This window comes from Hemitrygon akajei, unplaced genomic scaffold (genome assembly GCF_048418815.1).
Source record: "Hemitrygon akajei unplaced genomic scaffold, sHemAka1.3 Scf000057, whole genome shotgun sequence".
Taxonomy (NCBI): domain Eukaryota; kingdom Metazoa; phylum Chordata; class Chondrichthyes; order Myliobatiformes; family Dasyatidae; genus Hemitrygon; species Hemitrygon akajei.
In genome coordinates this window covers 1,912,096-1,932,186 of record NW_027331943.1, presented here as the reverse complement: position 1 = coordinate 1,932,186, position 20,091 = coordinate 1,912,096, and the positions used below count along the sequence as shown (strand labels likewise).

The 20,091-nt window shown below is 45.3% G+C and overlaps 2 protein-coding genes across 2 annotated transcripts in view; one reads left to right on the top strand and one right to left on the bottom strand.

The window, feature by feature from the left end:
- Positions 1–20,091, top strand: part of LOC140721546 (NACHT, LRR and PYD domains-containing protein 3-like) — an 817,640-nt gene that overhangs the window by 733,182 nt on the left and 64,367 nt on the right. The window lies entirely within an intron of this gene.
- Positions 660–6,084, bottom strand: LOC140721550 (NACHT, LRR and PYD domains-containing protein 3-like). Its single transcript, XM_073036374.1, has 6 exons — positions 3,904–6,084; positions 2,683–2,769; positions 2,353–2,523; positions 2,027–2,197; positions 1,704–1,871; positions 660–1,539 (listed from the first exon to the last, which is right to left on the bottom strand). Exons 1-6 carry the CDS (start codon positions 5,646–5,648, stop codon positions 1,452–1,454), a joined length of 2,430 nt encoding a protein of 809 aa, XP_072892475.1. The 5' UTR covers positions 5,649–6,084; the 3' UTR covers positions 660–1,451.

The following is a 20,091-nucleotide window of genomic DNA, read 5'->3' as shown; positions in this document are numbered from 1 at the left end:
TGTTGGGTATACTGCAGATGTCTTCCACTTGGCCTCTGATTACAATATCTCCGGCGTCATTTTCTATTATTCCTATATCTACCCTCAACTCTCTTATAAGCTTTATATACTAAAAAAAACTCTTAGTAGCTTCTTTGATATTAATCGCCAGGTTCCTTTCATAATACATACCTTTCATACCTACTCCTAAGCTAATTAGATTAATTATAGGAGCTTACCCTGCCTTACCTCACCTGGAGTGAAGCTCGCTTTTTAAATTTCCTCGCCGACTTTCATGCGTTTGCGCAGTCGTGTCCCGTTCAACCTCGCCTTTGCCTATTCTCGCCGAAGCCTGATTGAGCCAAAGCCGTCCCACTCTGCCTCAGTCCACTCCAATAATGTCCGATGTATATGACGGTCTTTCTTTTAAACCTTTGGCGCTCTACACCACGCATCTGCGCAGTCTAGCCTCTTTGTCCTGATCAGTTAAAAAAACAGCTTCTCTCTGAGCTTCTTTCACCTCTTCCCTCTCCGCCTCTTGCTTCGATTTAAGTGACCGTTGAAAACTTTCTCTCCTTTTTAAACCAGTGGAATCATGTCTGATACTACTGTCCATTATAATTGTCTGCGGGGGGCAGGAGGTGGTCTGTTAGCCAGGAAAGGGGTTGGTTGGAGATGAGATCCTGGGCACCCAGACTCTGTCGGTCCGACCTCCCTCAGCCTGGAGCTGAGACGCTACTGTGTCAGTGTGAGGAGCTCCGACCCACTGTTGCAGTGCACAGGGTGCGGGGGGCAGCAGAAACCTCAAATAAAACTCGAGGCCGACACCAAGAGAGGAAGTTACAGCGGTTTATTGATTTCATCATGGCAAATGTAAATTAAACAATGTGTGAGCTGCTGACGTGCGGGAATAAATAAGCTGCTCCCGACTCACTCACAGTCACACACAATTAACTGACCGGCGACAACGAGTGACCGGTTGAATAATCAGTCCCGTTTCTCACCGTCACTCTGCATCGGGGAACCGATGATTATAAAATCACACTTCAGGGCCATGTCCGGGATCGCTGCAGATCCAGTGTCACTGCCGAGGGATTTGTCAATTTAACATCATTATATCGGCCAGACTCCTGAACGCACCGTCCTCAGCAAAGGGAGCAAAGGGATTCTCTCCCGGCATAATCCCACCCCGGGTCACCGGTGTCCCAGACTGAGACCTGGACCACGGGCTCTTCCTGTCTATGTAGTTCGGGGTCTCACGTGGCGGAGAGTCTTCAACCTGAACATCCGGAGGAAGCTGCGCCGCCGGACAGCAGGCGGAAACACGTCACTGGAGCCGGTTCCGTTAGAACAGTTGAGAATTAAACCTGGCGTGTGGCCTTGAAAGGTAAGGGCGGGAGTTAAAGAGGAGGGTGAGAAATTGGCTAAAATGTCCCCATCCCGCGGGCGGGGATGTTCACACATACAGATGTTCACAGGGACACTATCAGTCTGGGTCTGGGTTCCCGCAGAGATCTCAGTTCCTTCTCCCCAGTCTCACTGAAGCAATTCCCATACAGTCTGAAACAGATGGGAGAATACAGATGAAATAAACAGATTACACAACAGTGTCAGTAACAGGGGACTGGGGTAAATGATTCAAAAACACGTACAGCCAAATATCACCAGAAAACCCACGGGTCCGCTGATATTTTATCACACTGAACATTAATACAAGCACTCACCCGATCCACTCCAGGCTAGGGAGGGTCAGTATGAGGTGGCGGAGAGCGGGTACAAATCGGTCTGTCAGAGAGTTTAATCTCAGGCTCAGCCCCGTCAGTGATGGTTTGGCACTGAGAGCGGAGACAAGATCCTCGGCACCAGAATCTGTGAGACTGACATTGTCCAGCCTGGAGATGACAGAGAGTGAGGGTGAAGGACACAGAGAGACAGGAAATGGTACAAATCCCCAGTGTTTATCAGTAACACAATTACTGATCAAATTAATGTTCAGTGTCAGACACCCAGTGACTGTAAACACAATCTCCCACAGTCTGGTACTTACCGCAGTTTCTGTATTTTACACTCCAGGTTCCTCAGAGCAGCAGACACCAGTCTGACTCCGGAATCTGCCAGTTTATTATCACTCAGGTCCAGTTCCATCAGCGATCGATTTGTACTGAGAGCGGAGACGAGATCCGCGGCACCAGATTCTGTGAGACTGACATTGTCCAGCCTGGAGATGAGAGAGAGTGAGAGTGAAGGACACAGAGAGACAGGAGACGGTACAAATCCCCAGTGTTTATCAGTAACACAATTACTGATCACATTAATGTTCAGTGTCAGACACCCAGTGACTGTAAACACAATCTCCCACAGTCTGGTACTTACACCAGTGTCTGTATTTTACACTCCGGTTTTCTCAGAGCCGCAGACACCAGTTTCACTCCTGAATCTCCCAGTTTATTACTACCCAGGTCCAGCTCTGTTAGTGATGATATTTTACTTAGAGGGGAAGCGAGATCCACGACAGCAGAATCTGTGAGACCGACATCCCCCAGCCTGGAGATGAGAGAGAGAGAGAGAGGGTGAAGGACGCAGAGAGACAGGAGACAGTACATGTTCCCAGAGTTTATCAGTAACACAATTACGGATCACATTAATGTTCAGTGTCAGACACCCAGTGACTGTAAACACAATCTCCCACAGTCTGGTACTTACCACAGTTTCTGTATTTTACTCTCTGGGTTCCTCAGAGCCGCAGACACCAGTTTCATACCTGAATCTCCCAGTTTATTCTCCCCAAGTCTAAACACAAACAGACAAATTGATGAACAAAGTGTTTCCAACCGTGGGTCTGGGGGAATTTCTCTCACTCGGATATTTCAGGAAACATTAAACCCTTCAGTAAATCACTGATTGGAGTTTCCATCACTGTCAATGTCCTTCACTGACCAGCTCCAGTGTATTCAGCGAATGTCGGTAATTTAGTCTGTCGGTGTGAACCTATAAACTCCATATATTCTGTCTCATTCCCAGATGATCAGAAGAGTGTTCCTGTGGGAGAAAGTCTCACAGTGAGAATGAATTGTGAGTGGGGAATGTCGATAAGACATTGTAGAAGAGATCACCTGAGGAAAACGGATAGGAAGACTGAACCTGCAGGAGGAAGCGGGATGGGTAAGAGAGAACCCACAGGAGGAAGAGGATGGGGAAGAGAGATCCCACAGGAAATAGGTAGTAAGGAAGAGAGATCCGAAGGAGGATCGGATGCTGAGGTAGATCGCTTGTGAGCGTAATGTCTGAATTAGGACATAACCATTATAGAGGACATAACCATTTGGGGGCGGGGTAGTGCCCACATTGACACAGGTGGACTGCTGGTGATAGTCACACATGGGGAAGGGCAGAGGGAGGACAATCTCACAGAGGGAATTCTCTCACTCTCACTGGGACAGTCCACTAACTTTCTCTTGTCCCTCACCAGGAAGGCATTGTAAAGCTGGGACAGTCCGGTGCTGGTCTCCCGTCCCTCACCAGGAAGGGGTTGTAAAGTTTGGACAGTCTGCTGATGGCCTTTTGTCCATCGGAAGGGAGTGTGAATCTCTGACCCACCTATTGCAGTCAGTGTTGGTTTGGGCATCAGTGACTGAGAAGGAACATTGTCAATGGACGTGTCACAGGCAGTGAGAAACACGGCCATTCCTGTGATTTACCACCATTAAACCAATGGCCGTTGTTCACTGATCTGATGAAGTCTCCAACATCCCTTCACAAGGAACCACAGAACCCTCCCGTCCTTGGGAAATTACTGACCAAACCCCTGGGCATTTGTCAAAATTCTTCACAATCTGATTTACTACAGTTTTACCCAAATACAGTTACATTGAAACAACGCAATGGAACAGTTTCACACTTCAGAATGGGAGATAAATCAGGTACCTCAAGTCCTGGCACTTGTGCAGCCCGGGTCCCAGCCGCTGGATTCCTTCACTCTGAATGCAGCATTTCTCCAGGTCGAGCTGTTTTATTGTATCACAGAGTCCGATGGCATGAGATAGGACCGCACAGTCAATCGGGGTCAGTGTCATTCCACTGAATGAAAGTATTTCCAAAGATTCCAGTGCAGCCTGAACCAGTCCACGATTCTGAGACTCAAACAGGTAGTGCAATGTGTTCAGGAGGCTCCTTTTACCAGCTTCACTCTCCGTGTTTCCACTCTGGCGTTTAACCTCCTCCTTCACCCAGTCAATCACCCGGCAGGTTGTTTCATGAGGAAATGGACCCAGAAACTCCTCCAGACCCCGAGCTGTCATTGGGTTGGAGAGTCCAGCAACAAAACGGAGAAATACCTCAAATCGCCCATCTGTCGTGTTCTGGGTTTCAGTGAGGAATTTCAGGATATCCCCGGGATGTGGATTCAGGAATTGTGCGACTGCAGCTACAAACTCTTGGATGGTGAGGTGTGGGAATGTGTACACCACACTCCGGGCAGAATCCTCTCTCTCCAAAAGCTCCATCAGGAACCCGGACAGGAACTGGGAAGGCTGCAGATTGTACTTGATCAAATCTCCAGCTGTAAACACAATCTTCTTCTCGGACACTCCTCTGAAGGCCATCTGACCAACCCTGAGAAACACATCACGGGGGTTCTCAATCTCACGGCCGTGGTTTTTCAGGATGTTGTAAATATAGTAGGAGTACAGTTGGGTGATGGTCTTGGGAACTCGCTGCGGGTCCCTGACTCTTTGTGTGAAGAAGGGGCCCAGTGCCAGAGCGAGGATCCAGCAGTAGGAGGGGTTGTAGCTCATGGTGTACAGGATCTCGTTCTCCTTCACGTGTTTGAAAACAGCTTCTGCCACCGTCTGTTCTTTAAAATGTCTGAGGAAATATTCCTTCCTTTCCTCACCAACAAATCCCAGGATTTCAGCCCAGATATCGATCTCTGCCTTTTCCAATAAATGTAACGCAGTAGGGCGGGTGGTCAACAGCACTGAACACCCTGGGAGCAGTTTGCCCTGGATTAAACTGTACACAATGTCAGACACTTCACACCACCACTCGGGATCTGGGCACTGGTGCTTGGGTTCTGTATCTCTCCGACTGTCGGCAAAATCGATTGTGTGCTTGAATTCATCCAAACCATCGAATATAAACAGCAATCCCTCTGGGTTCTTCCAGACCTCTCTCAGAATATTCCCAAAGTAAGGATATTGATCCAGAATCAGTTCCCTCATGTTTATCCTGCAGTTAATGGAGTTTAAATCCCGGAATTTGAAACTGAAGACAAACTGGAACTGTTGGTATATTTTCCCTGTGGCCCAGTCATAAACAATCTTTTGTACCATTGTTGTTTTCCCGATCCCCGGGACTCCGGCCACTGTTGCCGACCTCCCAGATTTGGAGTTACTCCGGGAAAAGCTGCTTTGGAACAACTGATCAGTCCGGATTTTTTCCAGCTCTCTGCGGAGATGTTTTTCTGTCCAAATGCCATGGTCTCTGCCTCTTGCCAGCAGCTCATGTTCCACCAGTCTCCGGTCTCGAACAGTAGAAATGACCGTGAGCTCAGCGTATCGATCAACCAGCTGGAAAACCTTCACCTTCTCCCTCATCAGGATCGTGTTCACTCTCAGTCTTTCAGTTTGTGCCCGCAGAGTCTCCTTGTGTTTCTGTTGAACGTCTTCCATGGGAACAGGAACATAGTCAAAATGTTAAATGGCTCAACTCAGAACTCAGTATTTAAGTACACAAGAGTTAGCTCAAAGCTATTGCCTTGATTGAATTCATCAATGGATGTTCGTACATTGAAGTAAATGTGATTAACAGTCCCCTGACTGGACAGAGAGGCCTGGACTTGATAAACACCAGATCTTCACATTTCCACATTAACTGTGCTGTGAAGGTGAGTATTTCCCTGGTAGTTTATTAACCCCCGACTGTCCTGTACTGGATAAACTCCCACCACTATCAGAGCTATCATTGTTCCAGTGGAAGAACTTTGAAAGCCGGATGTTTGATGTGGCGTATGGAGATGGAAAAAAGGATCGTGGGTATTCTGTCAAAGGAACAGGTCGGGGAATCACAGATTACCCCTCCCACCCACCATCACTGATTCAAAATACAAAGAAGTAGTTTTATTGAGTAGCACGTGCACTGTGGGTGGGGGTTGTTGGGGGAGAAAATGTCAATGTCTTGTTCAGGAGATTGAGACAGTCAGCATTTTGACACAAAACGCAAACAGTCCTCCCCCCCCCCCCCACCCCATCATCACAGATACTGCTCAGCTCACTGAGTTCCTCCGGAAAATGGTTTGAGACGGCAGATCTGCAGTCTCGTGTCTCTGAAAGAGTATGTGTTGTAAATACTCAACAGATTCAAGATTGAAGATGCACAAGTGTAAAAGATAAGGAAATAATTGTTATTCCGGATGTAATGTAGCACAAAATAACTCAGATAAAGAACGCAATGGAAAACACAATAAATATAAATACATACGATACAGGAGTCACTCTGACCTCAGGTGGTTGTGACAGAAAATTTTCAAATCGTGCTGGTGGTGGGTGGGCGTTGTTAGTTGTGTAGGGGTGGCTTAATCATTGGAGGTGTTGATCAGTCTTACTGCTTGAGGAAAGTAACTGATTTTGAGTCTGGCGGTCCTGCTGTGGATGCTACGTAGCTTCCTCCCTCATGGGAGAGGGGCAAACAGCCCATAGGCAGGATAGGTGGGATCCTTCCTGATGCTGCTGACCCTTTTCCAGAGCCTTTCTGTATATACGTCCCCGATGGAAGGTAGGCTGGGGATGCCGGTGATGCGTTGGGCAGTTTTGACTCCCCATTGTAGAGCCTCCCAGTCCGCCACAGTTATGCAGCATGTTGGCCTGCCCTCTGCAGCACAGGACGGGAGTGTAGATGTGAGTACAGGTCAGACAACGTCTATGAAAAGGGGAGAAAGGGGAGATGCTACTGGTCCGTGACTTTAAATACAAGTTTGAAAACCATGCCGATTACAGGTCGGGTGCTGAAGAAGAGAGCAGAGACTGAGGAATTTCTATAGCAGGTGGTTCAGGATTTCAGCAGTCACAGGACCTGCATAATACAGTACAGGTATGGGACCTTCAGCCCACAAAGTTGCTGCTAGCACGATGTCCCCATAAACTCCTCCCACCTGCCTCCAAAGATATGGATATGGATATCAGGATCCCTGTAGACATTAATGACGTCAGGGTCGTGACCTTTACTCTATACTTCTCCATACATTTGATCTCCTGAATTGCAAGAACACGCACTTCTCTGGATTAAACTCCACCTGATATTTCCCCATCCGCATCTGCAACTGATCTGTATCCCAATGCATTCTTTGGCACGCCTCTTCACTCTCCACAACTGACTGTCTCATTTCAGCATCATGAAACTCATCTCTCCCTTTCAGATTAAATTTACAACATCTCCCATCAAGATCTACAGGCATTGCCGTCGTTGGCTTTAATCCTCTTTGCAACACGCCGGACCCAAATTCTGCTCAGCTGATATTTAATCATGCCCGTTGGGGATTTGCCTAACAAGAGCTGCTCCCAGTCTAACCCTTTGCCACTGAATCTGCCTTCCGCCAAGTTATCTTTCCCACACCCAATGCTGCACACCCCACTCTTGGCAGTGTGGAGAATCTGAGTGACCTTGGGGTCCGAGTCCAGCGGACACTCAAAGCTGCTATGCAGGTTGACTCTGTGGTTCAAAACCCTGGGATTGAGTTTAGGAGCCGAGAGGTAATGTTGCAGCTATAATGGACCCTGGTCAGACCCCACTTGGAGTATTGTCTTCTGTTCTGGTCACCTCACTACAGAAAGGATGTGGAAACTATAGAAAGGGCGCAGAGGAGATTTACAAGTATTGCCTGGATTGCGGAACATGCCCTATGAGAATAGGTTGAGTGAACTCGGTCATTTCTCCTGGGAACAACGGAGGATGGGAGGTGACCTGATAGAGGTATATAAAATGATGAGAGGCATTGATTGTGTGGATAGTCAGAGACTTTCTTCTTGGGCTGAAATGGCTAACACAGGAGGGTACAGTTTTAAGGTGTTTGCAAGCAGGTACAGAGGGATTGTTAGGGGTAAGATTTTTTATGCAGAGAGTGGTGAGGGCGTGGAATAATCTGCCGGCGATTGTGGTGGAGGCAGAAACAATAGGGACTTTTAATTTCTAAAATAATTACATGTGCGGCACAGCATAAGCTGCAGACTTCTCCTTATTCATAACCATCTGAGAAGTGTTCACTGCTCCCAAAGGTTCCAGCACTGAAACCTCAGCAACTTGTCGGCTTACATTCAAATACCAGCTGCAGTCTGGCCTCACTTCCAGTTCACACATCCCACACATTATTCCCAGAACTCATCCCACCATCAGAGATTCCTAAAATATTCTTGCAGGTAGGAAACACGGGACAGAGAATGAAAGGTCATCAGCAACACAGGGAAAGTTAAAATTACCCACTACAACAAACTTGCTATTTTTGCATCTTTCCAGAATTTGCCTACATATTAGTTCCTCAATCTCATGATGACTACTGGGAGGGTTTTAGTAAAAACCCATCAGTGACTGTATCGATCTTATTGTTGTGCTCTCCCCATATTGCCTCAGTACTTGCACTCCCCAGTATGTCCTCTCTGAGCGCAGCTGTGAAATTCCCCAGGGCAGCAAATAAACCTCCTCAAATGTATTACCTCCCCTCTCTATCTGAAATATTGTAACTCTGGAATATTGATCTGCCAATTTTGTCTCTCTCAATCAAGTCTTCATAAAGGCAACAACATCACACTTCCAATGTGCTGATCCACTCTCAAGGTCCAACTACATGACCCACAACACTCTATTCAATGAACTACCCACTTCAGTCCCAACCATCACATCATGTTCACTCACCTGGACCACCACCCATGCAATAAGGATTATTAGCCTAACCTGTATCTTCCGTTGACCCGACGAGGCAGGAGATAATGTAGCTGGACAAGTGTCAGTGGGAGAGTATTCTGGACACAGAGACAATCTGTCTCAGTTATGGAAAGCGATATCGATGCCCCGAGTATAGAGACTCTGAATTAGGGGAAGGCAAGCTACACTACTGCTGAATACAATCTTTTGAAAGGACGTGTAAAAGTATGTTAGGACTCTGCAAAGTGTGTCCAGATTTCACAGAATTTGAAGGGCCTGTCAGGAGTGTGCGGGATCTCAGCATGTCAGGATACTAGCAGGGATTTGTGGGGTTTCACAGTGAGTCAAGGACCCTGTCAGGGTTGTGTGGGTTCTCACAGTGTGTCAGGGCCCTTCCAGGGATGTGTGGGGTCTCACAGTGTATCAGGAACCTGTCAGGGGTGTGTGGGGTCTCACAGTGTGTCAGGATCCTGTTAGGGGTGTGTGGGGTCTCACAGTGTGTCGGGATCCTGTCAGGGGTGTGTGGGGTCTCACAGTGTGTCAGGACCCTGCCAGGGCCGTGTGGGGTTTCACAGTGTGTCAGGACTCTCCTAGGGTTGTGTGGTGTCCTACAGTGTGTCAGGGCCCTGCCAGGGATGTGTGGGGTCTCACAGTGTGTCAGGAACCTGTCAGGGGTGTGTGGTGACTCACAGTGTGTCACGACCTGTCAGAGATGTGTGGGGTCTTGCAGTGTGTCAGGACCCTGCCAGGGCCGTGTGGGGTCTCACAGTGTGTCAGGACCCTCCTAGGGACATGTCAGGTTTCACAGTGTGTCAGGACACTCCTAGGGATGTGTGGTGTCTCACAGTGTGTCGAAGGCTCTGTCAGGGATGTGTGGGGTCTCACATTGTGTCAAGGATCTTGCCAGCGATGTTTGGTGTCGCACAGTGTATCAAGACTCTATCATTGATGTATGGGGTCTTGCAGTGTGTCAGGACCCTGTCGGGGGTGTGTGGCGTCTCACAGTGTGTCAGGACCCTGTCACGGGTGTGTGCGGTCACACGATATGTCAGGAACCTGTCAGAGGTGTGTGTGGTCTCACAGTGTGTCAGGACCCTGTCAGGGATGTGTGGGGCCTCACAGTTTGTCAGGACCCTCCTAGGGCCGTGTGGGGTTTCACAGTGTGTCAGGACTCTCCTAGGGATGTGTGGTGTCTCACAGTGTGTCACAACCTGTCAGAGATGTGTGGGGTCTCACAGTGTGTCACAACCTGTCAGAGATGTGTGGGGTCTTGCAGTGTGTCTGGACCCAGCCAGGGGTGTGTGCGGTCGCACGATATGTCAGGAACCTGTCAGAGGTGTGTGGAGTCTAACAGTGTGTCAGGGACCTGTCAGGCATGTGTGGGGTTTCACAGTGTGTCAGGATCCTGTTAGGGGTGTGTGGGGTCTCACAGTGTGTCAGAACCCTGTCAGGGGTGTGTGGGGTTTCACAGTGTGTCAGGACTCTCCTAGGGTTGTGTGGTGTCTCACAGTGTGTCACAACCTGTCAGAGATGTGTGGGGTCTCACAGTGTGTCACAACCTGTCAGAGATGTGTGGGGTCTTGCAGTGTGTCTGGACCCAGCCAGGGGTGTGTGCGGTCGCACGATATGTCAGGAACCTGTCAGAGGTGTGTGGAGTCTAACAGTGTGTCAGGGACCTGTCAGGCATGTGTGGGGTTTCACAGTGTGTCAGGATCCTGTTAGGGGTGTGTGGGGTCTCACAGTGTGTCAGAACCCTGTCAGGGGTGTGTGGGGTTTCACAGTGTGTCAGGACTCTCCTAGGGTTGTGTGGTGTCTCACAGTGTGTCACAACCTGTCAGAGATGTGTGGGGTCTTGCAGTGTGTCATGGACCCTGCCAGCGATGTTTGGTGTCTCACAGTGTGTCAGGACCCTGTCAGGAGTGTGTCAGTTCTCACAGTGTGTCAGGACCCTGTCAGGAGTGTGTCAGTTCTCACGGTATGTCAGGACCCTGTCAGGGGTGTGTGGGGTCTCACAGTGTGTCAGGACCCTGTCAGGGGTGTGTGGAGTCTCTGTTCAATGTATTCGGGTGGGATGGGGAGCGTAGGAAGATATTGGTTGATTAAATCGTTACTTCAGACAATGTGACAGTGTTAGAAATGATATTCTTAAATAATCAGGGAGTCAATCGGTTTTGTATTAGAAATGGGTGTGGGAATTTCACTGCTGTGTCTGTTCCTTCGGCTAACAACATGAAGAACAGTGAAGAACAAGTTTGCAGGCTAATTGCCGCAATCCCACAACCCTCGGTTTCTCTGTCCTAATTCCCATCTCTCACCTTTCCACAGTGTCCATCACACATCACATCAATTTCAGCTTCTGTGGACTGAGCTGAGGATTTTGTCCTCCAATCTCAACCTCACTAACACTGTGTCCTGATGGAATTCCCAGGATTATTGAGTTAGAAATTAAACTGGATAACGTTAGCAGTCTTTGCACTAAGGGTGAGTTGGATTCATATGCTGCTTTGGGGTTGAACAGAGCAGTTGGGTGTTACGTGATTTTCTCATTAAATGGATGCTCTCATTGTTATTCCGTGATGAGGGCTGTTGCTGTGTAGCTGCAGGGGAAGGATTCCACTTTTCGGAGTGAAGAATTTCTGAGAATTTCACACCTCCAGATCGTCCTCTTCTCCACTCTGGCTCGAAGGAGGGACCTGTCGTTGTCGGTGTCAGAGAGGAGTGGTCCCTTTCAGAAAACTCCCCAACTCTCTGAGTTGTTCCTCATAATGTCCTGAGAAAGATATCCCTCGAGCAAATATTTTCCATGTGCCGCACTGTGCGTTGAGTCATGGTGCCACCACTTACCTGGTCAAATCCAGATGGTTCACCAACGACATGGCCCTACACAATATCCACACAGCGGTTTCTTCACTTACCTTTCAGTTCCCTGGGAATCTCCGGTACGGGTCGATGGACCGGAACACAGCCTGGTTGGAATAAAACAATTTGAGGAATTGAAATGTATAAAATTATAAAGTCAATTGTGATTGAATCCAAAATTAAATTCATCTGTGATGCTATCTCACCATGTTCCTGTATTTCGTTCAGTATTTTGTCCAACTTTGGGACACCAATCCGCATTTTCACAAAGGTTTCCCACATCACCCTCCGGGCGCGGGAGCCTTTCTCCATCACCAGGCTCAGGAGGAGTTTAGAACTGTCCGCCCGCTCTCCCTTATCAGCGAGATCAGAGATTTTCTGTGAAGAGTGACAGTGAACATATTGGGGACTGACAGATTCATACAGAGAATGAGAAGTATATGATGTGCTCTGTAACGGGATCACACTGAGCAGTCACCCGGACGGGTGCTGATCCTGTCTGGACATGGACTGTACATTCTGAGTGCAGAGCACACGGAGGGACATTCACCGTGAACCTGGTCCACCAGTCAATGAGATCCTGGCTGGTCTGTGACCGCTTCATTGACGTGGCTCCAAATCCATAAATAATTCCTCACCGGATTTAACAGCGTAAAACAGAAATCAGAAAATAACCATCGCAGATGAAGAAAGAAGTCAGGAGGGTTTTTATAACAGAGTGAGCAGTCACAGAGAAGTTGCGGAAAAGATGATGTGATTCATCTCCTCAGTCCGCCAGTGTCCAACATGACAGCGGATTACCGGCTGACACCTGATGCCTTTCCTTTGCCTTTTCCAGTGGAGGTTTATTCAGTGATTACACATTACAACATGGCAGTATACCCCGATCCACACTGTTTACAGTTACAGATTGTAACACAATCATCTCCACCCAGAACAGAACACACTGGAGCTCCTGTGGCACCCACAACTGATGCCCCGGTTCCCAATGACATCCTGCCGTCACGCCGCACGGTCTTTTCAAAATGAAAATTCCTACCATATTTCCATTTAAACTCCTTCATTGCAACCTCATACAATTGTTCCCTGCTCCCCTTGCTCTGAGCATTGAGCCGCCACTGGAGTATTTACACCTCTTTCAATCATTCCTTCTGATTCACAGCTTTAAGAATTATATATATTTATTTCTGATTTCCTTTTATGCTTTATTATCCGATGAGTCAGAGTTCCGACACCCATCAGTCCTGTGATGTGTGAAAATTCAAACCCATTTTTCCTCCCACTCACCCGATGTTCCTCTCCGCTGAACTGATTCTCGGCCGTTAACGCCAGGCTCACTCCGTGCACCCCTCCTTCCACCGCCTGTTCCAGCCTGTCCCGGTAGAAATCCGTCAACTACAGCAGCTGGAAATCGTCCCAGCTTGCCAGGAGCTCGGTGATCACTGTGAAGCACAATGGGGAAAAATAAATAAATTATTGACTCCATATTGGGCAGCAACTTTCCCTCTGGAACATAAAGATCACTAAATAAAGTCCAATATATATATGGGGGGGGGGGAACGGGCTTGGGCAGGGGCATGGGTGGTCCCGGTCGGGGCAGAGTGTGGTTTGGAAGGGGGTATAGCTCCATCTGTTGAAGGCTGCTCTTTCGCGTCTCTGTGAATATACCTCTCTGTTTTGAAAGGACTGTGCTTATTGCTGAGAATATAGTAACCCATCACCATCACTCTCCTGATACTGCCCATCACCACCGCTTTGCTCTGGGTTACTGTCTGCCTACCTGGTCAACCCCTTCCTCAGCAAATCTCTGGGATATCTCACAAATGCTGGAGGAACTTAGCAGGTCAGGCAGCATCAATGGATGTTATAAGGTGGGCGTTGGGAACAGACCCAAATGCATGACACAGACACTGAAGTACTAGGGAGAGGGCTAGGTGTATCAAGAAAGCAAGGGAAGAAACACCGCTGGACAAGACATGCCAAGGCAACAGGACTGGACGTGGGGGTAGGACGCGGGACTCCTGGGCTGGATACGCGACTCCTGGGCTGGATGAGGACATGAGGCTCAGACGTGGACGAGGACATGAGGGTCAGACTTGGGAGACATGAACGCGGAATACAGAGCCCTGGTCGAGGGAGAGCAGGAATGCAGAACACAGAATCGGAGCCCCTCCTTGGGAAGAGGACGTAGGGCCGGGACTCATACGCTGCACACGATGAGACAGTTCCCAACGCTAGGTAGCGACAAATGTCCGGACCTATCTAGTGAAGGCTTGGACAAACAGAGACAGTTACAAACAACGAAAGACGGTTCCTTATCTAGACACAGCAAGGCTCCTGTCTTGTTTCGCCGGTAGAACTTGAGAGCGAGAAAAGGTGAAAGGTTGCAGGCGAGGCTCCAGACTCAGGGTAACGTCAAAGACGGCCTGACTTACCCCACAGAGACAAGGACAGGATACTGACGAGACGAACCAGCAACCACTCTCGAACTCAGGGCCACTTATATTCCCAGACACAACACGGACAGCCAGAAGACCCGGAGTCCGGGATCCACGGACTGGACCATGAACCGGATTGCGGACTTCACGGACCAGACCATGACAATGGATGAGAATAAACAATCAACGTTTCGGACCAAGGCCCTTCATCGGACTGGAAATGTGGGGACAGAAATTTTAGATATTGCCACATTACTTTCTCTTCCGTGTGATGCTGATCCAAAATGTCAAATGTTTATTCCTCTCCATGGATGCTGCCTGACCTGCTGAGTTCTGCCAATATTTTATGTGTCTTTGTGTTGCCCAAAACTTCCAGCATCTGCAAGATGTCTTGTCTTCTGGAGTAACTCGCTATTTTAATGTGCATCACAATCTGCTAGAGGGGCAGGAGCAGACGGAAAATGTACTCCTTCCACGTGTGACTGTGTTTCTCCCAGAGATGTTAACTCTTTCTCTCATCTCTCTGCTCATTTTTCACAAATGTTTTGTGAATTGTCGATATTGAATTAAACCCAGACGCAGAACCCTCAGAGTATGAGTATTTATAAATTAAAATAATTCGGCAACATACCCGTGTCCTTTCCCGATGTTGACGTCACTGGAACTCCTCCACTGCTCGCAATTTGATCCATTTTGGGGACAGGTGTGATCAGTTTTTGCTGCTCTGTAACAAACAAAAGTAACAGGAGGGTCAACCGTTAAATGAGGTTTAAAGCAGAACACTGTTTTGTTTTTAAACTGAGGCAAAAACTTCCAAACATCTTGGGGCTGCTTCACTGAAGGTTTGACACGTCCTGATCCACCTGCGCCCATCCACCCACAGTCACGCAATACCCATTACATGAATTGTACACCATGTCGGGATTCTCCAGTCTATCTACTAGTTATACTGCAGTCAATTCCGTTTTAGGAACCAATCACGTGTCGTCGACCAGGATTGATTTGTCAACCGTAAGGCAAGGTAGATAGATAGATAGATAGATAGATAGATAGATAGATAGATAGATAGATAGATAGATAGATAGATAGATAGATAGATAGATAGATAGATAGACAGATAGATACTTTATTCATCCCCATGGGGAAATTCAACTTTTTTTCCAATGTCCCATACACTTGTTGTAGCAAAACTAATTACATACAATACTTAACTCAGTAAAAATATGATATGCATCTAAATCACTATCTCAAAAAGCATTAATAATAGCTTTTAAAAAGTTCTTAAGTCCTGGCGGTAGAATTGTAAAGCCTAATGGCATTGGGGAGTATTGACCTCTTCATCCTGTCTGAGGAGCATTGCATCGATAGTAACCTGTCGCTGAAACTGCTTCTCTGTCTCTGGATGGTGCTATGTAGAGGATGTTCAGAGTTATCCATAATTGACCGTAGCCTACTCAGCGCCCTTCGCTCAGCTACCGATGTTAAACTCTCCAGTACTTTCCCCACGACAGAGCCCGCCTTCCTTACCAGCTTATTAAGACGTGAGGCGTCCCTCTTCTTAATGCTTCCTCCCCAACACGCCACCACAAAGAAGAGGGCGCTCTCCACAACTGACCTATAGAACATCTTCAGCATCTCACTACAGACATTGAATGACGCCAACCTTCTTAGGAAGTACAGTCGACTCTGTGCCTTCCTGCACAAGGCATCTGTGTTGGCAGTCCAGTCTAGCTTCTCGTCTAACTGTACTCCCAGATACTTGTAGGTCTTAACCTGCTCCACACGTTCTCCATTAATGATCACTGGCTCCATATGAGGCCTAGATCTCCTAAAGTCCACCACCATCTCCTTGGTCTTGGTGATATTGAGACGCAGGTAGTTTGAGTTGCACCATATCACAAAGTCCTGTATCAGTTTCCTATACTCCTCCTCCTGTCCATTCCTGACACACCCCACTATGGCCGTGTCATCAGCGAACTTCTGCACATGGCAGGACTCCGAGTTATATTGGAAGTCTGATGTGTACAGGGTGAACAGGACCGGAGAGAGTACGGTTCCCTGCGGCGCCCGTGTGCTGCTGACCACCGTGTCAGACCTACAGTCTCCCAACCGCACATACTGAGGTCTATCTGTCAAGTAGTCCACTATCCAATCCACCATGTGAGAGTCTACTCCCAGCTCCGTTAGTTTGTGCCTTAAGATCTTGGGCTGGATGGTGTTAAAGGCACTAGAGAAGTCAAGGAATGTAATCCTCACAGCACAACTGACCCCCTCTAGGTGAGAGAGTGATTTGTGCAGCAAATACGTGATAGCATCCTCCACTCCCACCTTCTCCTTATACGCAAACTGAAGAGGAGCCTGGGCGTGCCTGGTTTGTGGCCTCAGATTCTGTATTATCAGGTGTTCTATTGCGGAGCAGCAGTGAACCATCTGATTGGCCTATCACAGTTCTCTTTGGGAACTAGACTTGATATGCATTTCTTTCTTTTTACAATATTTTTATTCAGAAGAAAAAAAAAGATTTACAGAGTGCAACACATCGATACATCTCAACATAACCTGTGTACATTCATATATTGTAATAAAATAAAATTGATCAAAATGTTATAGGATAACATTTAAATGTATACCTCTCTGCAATCAAAGATTTAAAGATAGGTCATACATCATAAAAGAATTTTTTTTATATATAAAAAAGTCAACTGCCTACCAACTACCAAAGAAAAAAGCTGATGGATGACAAAGGATAATTAGAAAAGAAAAAACATATTCACTTAAGAATAGAAGATAAAGATATACATAAAAGTCTGTGCACTGTTAAGCTTTATAAGTTGGAAAAATAATTTAGGAAAGGTCTCCAAATATCATAAAAAATTGTTTCCAATTTAAGACTGAGCAGCGGATCTTTACTAAATTTAAATACGACATAATATCACGTAGCCATTGAAGATATGTAGGAGGAGTAGACTTCTTCCATTTAAGCAAGATTGCTCTTCTTGCTAAAAGAGAGGGAAAAACTAAAACCTGTAGGTTAGGAGTATTTAAAGTTATATCTTCATTTGCAATAATACCAAACAAGGCTGTAAGGGGATTTGGGTCAAATTGGACCCTAAAAAGTTGAGAGAGGTTATGAAATACTTCCCGCCAAAACTTTTCAATTGTAGGGCAAAACCAAAACATATGAATTAAAGAGGCATCGGCAGAGTTGCATTTATTACAAAGTGGAGAAACATTCGGGTCAAAACTGGAGAGCTTCTATTTAGAAATGTAAGCTCTATGGAACACTTTAAATTGTAGAAGAGAATGACGAGCACAGACAGATGACTTATTAACCTGTTTAAGAATTTTATTCCATCTATCATCAGAAATCTGACAATTTAGGTCATCCTCCCAAGTTTTTTTTTATTTTATCTAAAAAGTCTTGTCTAGAATCAATCAACAAGTTATAGATACTGGTAATAGAACCATTACCAAAAGGTTTTAAATTTAAAAGATCGTCCAGTAAATTTTTATCAGGACCTGTAGGAAAAGTAGCTAATGGGAAACGTAGAAAATCTCTAATTTGAAGGTACCTATAAAAATGTGTTTTTGGGAGTGCAAATTCATTTGACAATTGGTCAAAAGAAGCAAGAGATCCTGAGATAAGCAGGTCCCAAAAACACTTAATACCTAATTCATCCCAATCTTTAAAGACTTTATCAGTCATGGAAGGGATAAAAAATAACTAAAGAGAATGGGAGATGATAATGAAAAATTCCCTAAACCAAAAAATTTTCTAAATTGAGACCAGATCCTTAAAGTATGCTTAACAATTATGTCATCTGTTGTTTTATTTGCTGAAAAAGAAGAGTATGATCCAAGAAGAGAGACAATAGAGGAATTTTTTACAGAATTAACTTCTAAAGAGACCCATTGTGGGCAATCTTTACGATAAATATAATAGGACCAGAAAGTAATATTCCTTATATTGGCAGCCCAATACTAAAACCTAAAATTGGGTAGGGCTAGTCCACCCATCTCTTTATTTCTTTGTAGGTAAACTTTTCTTAAACGAGCTTGTTTATTATTCCAAATATAAAAGGTTAAAATTGAATCTAAAGAATCAAAGTATGTCTTAGGAATAAAAATAGGTAAGGCCTGAAAAAGATATAAAAAATTAGGAAGAATCTTCGTTTTAATCGAATTAATTCGGCCAATTAGGGATAAAGAAAGAGGGAACCATTTAGAAAGAGTCTTTTTCACATAATTCAATAAGGGGGTTTAAGTTTTCTTTGAATAAATTCTTGAAGTTTTTAGTAATTGTTACACCTAAATATGTAAATTGACTTGTAACAACTTTAAACGGAAATTTGGTATTTGATGACATTAGGTCATTTAAAGGAAACAGCTCGCTTTTATGTAGGTTCAGCTTATATCCTGAAAAAGAACTAAACTGGGAGATTAAAGGAAGAACCAAAGGTAAAGAAGTTTCAGCGTTAGAGATAAAAAGTAAAATATCATCAGCATATAATGAAATTTTATGAGACGTACCTTCCCTTAGTATACCAGAAATGTCCTTAGCTTCTCGAAATGCTATTGCTAAGGGTTCTATAGTTAAAGCAAAAAGTAAAGGACTAAGAGGACACCCTTGTCCAGTTCCCCGCTGTAATTTAAAGGGCTTAGAAATTTGGGAGTTAGTAATAATCTGAGCGGTAGGAGACAAGTAGATTAATTTAACCCAACGAATAAAATTAGGCCCAAAATTAAACTTTTCTAAGGTCTTAAAAAGATAATTCCACTCAATCCGATCAAAGGCTTTTTCTGCATCTAAGGATAATATACACTCTGATATTTTTTTGGATGGTGAATATATCACATTCAATAACCGACGTATATTAAAATGTGAGTAACGATTTTTAATAAATCCTGTCTGGTCATGTGATAAAATAGATGGTAGAATATTTTCAAGTCTTCGAGCTAAGATTTTGGCTAAAATTTTTGCATCAACATTTAATAAAGAAATCGGTCTGTATGAAGAACATTCAGCTGGATTTTTATTTTTTTTAAGAATAAGAGAAATAAAAGCTTCATAAAAAGATTGAGGGAGTTTACCTGATTTAAAGGACTCTGATATAACAGAGGATAAATAAGGTGTAAGTACCGTAGTGAAAGTTTTATAGAACTCCCCAGGAAAGCCATCAGGTCGGGGGGTCTTACCAGAATGTAAAGCACGTATAGCCTCAGCCACTTCTTCATTGGAAATAGGCTGATCTAACTGTGTTAGACTATCAGCAGAGAATGTAGGAATGTTAATATTACTGAAAAGGCGTTCATATAGGTATGATCTGAAGAAGAGTCAGACTGATACAACTTAAGGTAAAAATCTTTAAATACGTTGTTAATTTCAGAATGGTCGGATGTCTTAGTTCCATTATCTTTAAAAATTTCTATGATTTGACGATTAACTGTAAAAGATTTTAAGCGATTGGCTAATAAACTACCAGTTCTATCCCCGTGAATGTAAAATTGAGTTTTATCTCTCAACAGCTGTCGTTCAATTGGGTAAGTCAGCAGAAGATTATACTTCGATTGGATTTCAATACGCTTATTATATATACTTGGATCTTGAGACTGGGCATACTTTCGATCAAGATCTTTTAATATCGCTGCTAGGTCAGACCTTTGTCAGCTTTTTTCTTTCTATAGGTAGAATAAGAGATAATTTCTCCACGAAAATATGCTTTAAAAGTATCCCAGACTATATTACCAGCAGTATCTCCTTTAAAATTTTCTTTAAAGAAAAAAGTAATATGGTTTTCCAAAAACTTTTGAAATTTTTTATCTGATAACAATGATAAGTTAAAACGCTAACTTCTATTTGGTACAGAGTAAGCAGGTAATCTTGAAGCCAGAAGCACAGGTGCAT

What these genes read in the sequence shown, in the direction of transcription:
- LOC140721550 (XM_073036374.1), bottom strand. Translation starts at nt 5,648, where the DNA reads ATGGAAGACGTTCAACAGAAACACAAGGAGACTCTGCGGGCACAAACT. An exon ending in CACAAGTGCCAGGACTTGAG is followed by an intron (nt 2,770 to 3,903) that starts GTACCTGATTTA and finishes GTTTGTGTTTAG; the next exon opens with ACTTGGGGAGAATAAACTGG. An exon ending in CCTAGCCTGGAGTGGATCGG is followed by an intron (nt 1,540 to 1,703) that starts GTGAGTGCTTGT and finishes CATCTGTTTCAG; the next exon opens with ACTGTATGGGAATTGCTTCA.